Source organism: Eupeodes corollae, chromosome 2 (assembly GCF_945859685.1).
Source record: "Eupeodes corollae chromosome 2, idEupCoro1.1, whole genome shotgun sequence".
Taxonomy (NCBI): domain Eukaryota; kingdom Metazoa; phylum Arthropoda; class Insecta; order Diptera; family Syrphidae; genus Eupeodes; species Eupeodes corollae.
This window is the reverse complement of record NC_079148.1, coordinates 125114888-125121438: the sequence shown is the minus strand read 5'-3', so window position 1 is coordinate 125121438 and position 6551 is coordinate 125114888. Positions and strand designations below refer to the sequence as shown.

The 6551-nt window shown below is 30.9% G+C and overlaps 1 protein-coding gene across 1 annotated transcript; it reads left to right on the top strand.

Moving 5' to 3' along the window:
• The first annotated feature begins 4836 nt into the window (after positions 1-4836).
• On the top strand, positions 4837-5915 carry LOC129946797 (cuticle protein 63). The gene is made up of 2 exons (XM_056057130.1): positions 4837-4990; positions 5058-5915. The coding sequence occupies exons 1-2, from the start codon at positions 4979-4981 to the stop codon at positions 5658-5660; spliced, it is 615 nt and encodes a 204-aa protein (XP_055913105.1). The 5' UTR covers positions 4837-4978; the 3' UTR covers positions 5661-5915.
• The last annotated feature ends 636 nt before the right edge of the window (positions 5916-6551 follow it).

Below are 6551 nucleotides of genomic sequence, written 5' to 3'. Positions count from 1 at the left end.
GGCTGCTGCTGTGACTGATCGCTGATGTAATTCGTTTTGATTTTTTTCACTTTTAAGTCTGGTCTTAGTTTAATGTGTTGCACCAAGTTATGGACGACCAGATGGTAGTCATAGTAGTTTTGATAGAAGCTATTAAGAGTTGATTGCTCTTCATCTACTTATTTCTTCGATATGATAGCTGGAATCCACTTGTTAATGTTTTTTTCTTCTTTTCGATATTTTGAAAGTCATTTGGTTTGTAACAAGAAACTAAGTCACTGACAAGAATATTATTATGTTCTTTAAAAAAAAAAAACGTTTGAAACACTATTATCGATCATTATAAGTCTTATGAAATTGCGTATTAAATATGATACGTTACGAAAACCATTAGAAGCAAATAGAAGATACATCAATTTTAATTGATAAATTATAGTTCTTTTTACTAAAACTGATGCAATTAAGAAATGTTAATATTTTAGTTAAATAAGGATTTCATCTCTTGGCATTTTTTCATAAAATATCTCTTCGATATTATCAAAAATGTGAAGAACAATTTTCAAAAATGTTTGTTTTCAAAAAATACACCCAAATTTTCCGTGGTAGAGGGTAAAGATCTGTGCTTTTTTATCTTTGAAATATTTTGCTTTGCTTTGTTTTGTTGGACTATAATATGAAAATTAAAGTAACACTCGCTTAATTTTTGGTGTTTGTACGTCAAATTTTTCAAAAAGAGTTTTTGATATAAATAAAAAAGTTCTTAAAGTTAAAAATTTGTAAGTTTGTAGGGCAAAAATCTTCCCGCATATCCGTTAATTTTATTTGGGTTTGAACTTGTATAAGAATGAATTCAAAGAGATATTTAACTGCGGCATTGCTGAAGAATTCATTGAGAATTTCATAGTATTCCTTGCTGGAAAAATAACGCCGACGCGTTACAAGCCTGGAAGTTTCATTTCATTTCCTAGCTTTAGTGGAAATTTACGAGTAAATGATATGTGTCTTATTATATCTTATTTCTTCATTATTCAGATAAGCTAAACCGCATTTTGTTCATGATGGTGGAAATGTGTTTTTTTCTAAATTCGGTATCTCAAAAACGGGTTAATATTTGTTAACGAAAACTAAATTCAAAGCTTAGAATAATATTCATAATTGTATTATAAATTATAAATAATATAATTGTCCATAGCTCAAGAACCAGTAAAGATATCGACTTTGCAGAAAAATGTAGAAAGGACTCTCAAAAAAATTATTTTTTTACCATAGAAATTAAAAAAACAGGTTAGAACATTGGGTAACACAAAATTTCTCACTAACTAATAATGCTAGAGATTTGAATTTAATTGTAAATTAAATATTGTTGTGTGATACAAAAAAAATTTTTTTGGAAAAAAGAAACAATTAAAGATATTTTTATAAATAATAGAAACCTAAGAAAAAATTACTAAAAGTTGGTAAAAATTAATTTTTAATTCAAATACCTTTTCAAAAATTTGAAATTATTGCTCCAATCTAATTTTTTCTTATAAAAAATGTTTTTTTTTTGACATTCGGTACAATTTAAAAAAAAAATCGAATCAACAATATTTTTATAATATGAAAAACCTAACATCAATTTTTACCAAATTTGCGTACTATTTCTTGTAGATTTTAATATTTTATAAAAAAAACGGACTGTTGAAAAAACTACTGAAAATCGAAAAAAATATTTTCTGTGAAATAAAAAGTTTGAAAACAATATTTTTAATTTCTGAAAAGCTATTTCAGTCGAAAGTAAAATTTGCCAAGTTTTATTAATTTTTGTTTAGGTTTTTATTTCTTGTTAACAAATTGTCAGTTAAATTTTTCTCAAAATTTTACCCGATGTTAAAAAAAATGTTTCTTTTACGCTTAAATTAGTAAGAAACCATAATCTCAAATTTTTGAAAAGACATTTGAGTCGAAAATCAATTTTTATCAAAATTTTGTCAAATTTTCTTTTAAGTTTTTATTTTTTGTAAAAAAACTGTCAGTTCGATTTTTCTCAAAATCTTACAGAATGTTGAAAACAATATTTCTTATAAGCTTAAAAAGTTTGAAGCTATTATCTCAAACTCTTGCAAAGATATTTGAGTCGAAATCAATTTTTACTAAATTTGAGTTATGTTTTTTTAATTATTTATTTTTTTATAAAAAAACTGTCTATTCGATTTTTCTCAAAATCTTACCAGATGTTAAAAACGTTATTTTTCGTCGCACAAAATTGTTTTAAAGACAAAATCATTTTGTATTCGTAAAATTTTCGAACTGACACATTTTTTTCAATTTTTTTGATTTATAAAAAATTTTACTTGGTTTTTTTTCAAAAAATATACTTGTTTGGTATCGCGGTACAGTTTATTATATAAAATTTTATTCAAGTCTCCAGCATTTTTGGTTCATAAGATATTTGATTTGGTTAACCAAAATTTTAATTTTGTTTTAAATTGCTATGGTAAGAAAGCTACCTGCGCAATTTTCTTAAATGCCCTTTCTGCATCTTTCTGCCTTATTATCTGTTTCACAAAATTTATCTGAAGTCGATATCTCTTATGGTTCTTGAGCTATGGACACGGAAAAAACGTCGCGAACGTACGGACGTACGATAATAAGTAAACACGCATGCACAGACATCTTTCTAAAAATCTTTTATTTCGACTCTAGGGACCTTGAAACGTCGAGAAATGTCAAAATTTTCAATTTGACAAATCGGACCCATTACAATAAATTCCTATGGGAAGTTAAAAAAGATTTTTAAAACAAACTATTTCATTATATGCAAAATATTGTAGGTAATTTTGAAATTTGTAAGAATAATTCAACTGACAACTTTAAAAAAAAACACGACAAATTGACACTCAGGATGGGAAAATATCAGTGTGGGTTGCATTTCAGGCTCTTGTTTTTTGTTTAAAAAATTGTAAAATATTGAAAAGATTCTTTTCAAAGTTCTATTGTTAACTGTGTTATTTAAAAACATAAACAAAATATCATACAAAAACAAATGTGTTTCAAACGAATTTTATACATTTAAGTAAATATGGAGATTAAAACATAATAAAGATAGTTTGCTAAAATAACAAAAGATTCCTCATTATTTTATGACTTTTATGTATAAGTATTTAATTATAGTATTGAATAAAAGTTAAATTCTTTTAAACATTTTCAGCATGTTCATTGTTGGTAATTTTCAAATTTGTAAGAATAATTCAACTGACACCTTTTTTAACAAAACACGAAATCTTACAAGCTTTTAGGCAAAACAAAATTGACACTGGGGATGGGAAGTTATCAGTGTGGGTCGCATTTCAGTCTTTTTTTATGTTTTTAAAAAAAATGTAAAATATTGAAAAGGTTGTCTTAAACGTTTAAACACAAAGCCATAAATAAAAAAAATAATCATTATGAGAATGGCTTTACACTTAGTCTCACTAGCAAACAATTTTGAATTTGAAGCTATTTAAAATTTTTTTTGTGAACTTTATTATTTAAAAAAAACTTAAACAAAATGTCACACAAAGGGAAGAGCAAATCTCTGTTTCAAATATATTTTATATACATTTAAGTAAATACAAAGATTACAAAATATTGAAGACAGTTTGTTAAAATTAAAAAAGGTTCCTGATTATTTTATGACGCTTATAAATACTTATTAAATTACTAAATACTAGTATTAAATACAAATTAAATTCTTTTAAACGTTTTCAGCATGTTCAAAAATTAATTTCATAGATATTGAAAAAGGCAATGACCCGTAATTATTTAATGCGGGATTATTACAATATTTAAAGAGTTTTTAGAAGAGTTCACTGTTCTAAGTTAAACTTTAAATTGAAAAACTTGGTTTATTTAATAAGACACTAATCTAAAAAAAAGCATATATGTATTGCCTGAAAATGTCCATTTCTGTTACACTTTCCCAAATAGAGGGACCACAAAATTAAATGCATACTTTTCAAAATTAATTTTTCATACTGACAAAATTCTTTTAACCATCATATTCACTTAAAAAGGAATTCCACTCCCCATTGTTTAATAAAAGGAGTTAATATAATTCAATTTTATATTATTTTTATTTTTTCTTTCAAAACTATGAACATGAATTAACCATAAGCAGATATTTTTTTAAATAAAATTCTTCTTCCATATTTTGCGCTCGCATCACAAATCACAAAACCAAAATGATCGATCACAAGGGCGTCGTCGTATCGTCATCGGCTATCGGCATCGTCATTGCTGTCATTAAAAATCAAGTGATCTCAAGACAGACTCAATAAAACCGCTGAACAACTAAAATAAGTAAAATAAAAAGAGATCACTTAACAAATGCCAAACAACTATTAAAATTGTTAACTATTCGAGTTGCCAATTCAACCGTCTCCCTCGTGTGAAGTCAATTGATCAACATCAGAATCACCACACCATCACCAACAACATCGGCAAACAACATGAATAACTTCTTGGAAGCTTTTTCCCTTCCGGTCTTTATGCAGCAGCATTACCACCAACTTGCATAGCTCTGTCTAACAAAGCTTACAAACTCATACAATAATTCGGTGCATGCGTTGAATGTGAGTCAACTTCCCACGAGGGGAGTTGTATGAGGAACGACGATTTTCCCGCCAATTTGGTTAAACTATTTGTGACTGGCTTTGGGTTGCCGAAGTCGTAGTCGAAGTCGAAGCCGATGTCTGTGTCGATTTTCCGACGTTTCTTTCCTTTTGGCTTTGGAAGTTTAGGTCTGTGTTCATGTTTTCTTTTTGTCAAGATAGACAGAAGGTGATTGCTGCAGCCAACCCTCACCTCCTCCTCCTTCTTCTGCTTCATGCGTTAGCATCAGAGTTAACGCCGCCGCTGGTACTCATGACGAAGAATTCGCAAGTTGTATAAATACGTGCATCGGTTACCGAATCGGAATCATTCCAACTTCAACTCTAGATCTCTAACTAGTAACAGTTAACCAATAATTCTTAGCAACATGTTCAAATTGGTAAGTTAAGCAATTCTGGTGGTTCTCTCCAAAAAAAGGATACAAAGGATTATTCTCTTGGTTTCAGTTCGTTGTATTGTCCGCTCTTGTCGCCGTTGCCTCAGCTGGATTCCTTGGAGGCGGATACGGTCTTGGAGGCGGCTACGGTGGTGGCTATGGACATGGACTTGGAGGTGGTATTGGCATCAGTTATGCTGCTGCCGCCCCTGCTGTGGCCTACCACGCCGCTCCAGCAGTAGCAGTTGCTGCCCCAGTTGTCAAGGCTATTGCAGCCCCAGCCGTTGCTACTTCATACGCCAACACCTACAAGGTCTCCCTATCAGCTGCTCCAGTCGCAGTTAAGGCCATCGCTGCTGCTCCAGCCATCTCATACGCTGCTCCAGCTGTATCTTACGCCGCTGCCCCAGCTGTATCCTACGCCGCTGCCCCAGCTGTATCCTACGCCGCTGCTCCATCCGTCTCATACGCCGCTCCAGCTGTCTCATACGCTGCTCCAGCTGTCTCCTACGCTGCTCCAGCTGTCTCCTACGCAGCCCCAGCCATCTCTTATTCCGCAGCTCCAGCCATCAGTGTAGGATACGGTGGTGGTTACGGATACGGTGGTGGTTACGGACACGGTTTGGGAGGACTCTCCGCCATCTCTTTGGGACACTCATACGGACACCATTAAGTGCACTACTCCTGCTAAATCCAAAAAACAAAATACTCAGTTACCAGAAACAAGAAAAAAGAGACAAAAAGCAAAAAAAAAAGGACAAAAACAGCGAAATCCCAAAATTCAGTGAACTGTGCAATGAGGGTTGTGTAACTTTCCACTGTAACTTTTGTTTTTTCTTAAATTATGTTGTTTTGTAAATAATATTTAATGTGTTTTTTTTTTAATAATAATTATTTAATTTGCTTGTTTTGTTTTGCAATTAATTAACTTCTTATGTTTCATTTGCGAATACATACATTCTATTTAAAATAACCATAATAATTATTATTTTCTGTTTGATGTTGGAATGAGAGTGTGAAGTGAGAAGAGCAAAATAATAAAATAGTTTAAAAATGACTCAAAACTTATAATAATGTTTTTATTGAGCAGTTAGATTATACCTATGCACCTCTTACTCAAGCAAATGATAAAATTAGTGCATTTAAAAACACAATATTTTCAAATCAAATTATTTTTTAGTAGATCCTACAATAGAGATGCAGTCCATACCAGCTTTGTTCTTTTACCATAGAAAAGAATTGCTAAGTCCTTTATGCATAATTGTGAATAGTTTGAGTCCATAGTTCCTTATAGTTGGGTCTAAAGTATAATTTAAAAAGATTTACGACAGTGAATCGATACACTTTGGGAACAATATATCTACAATCCTATTTAAGTTAATCGAAATAGCAAAGTTTTATAAAAATCGTGTGTGGAGGTTTTTGTGCGCTCTTTCAAAAATTGACAGGTTTCAAAAATAGCAAATTTGACGTGTTGGCTGCCCATATTAAATTATTGCAATGGGTCAGATTTGGCGAATTGAAAATTTTGGCTTTTCTCGACGTTGTAAGGTCAAAATAAACG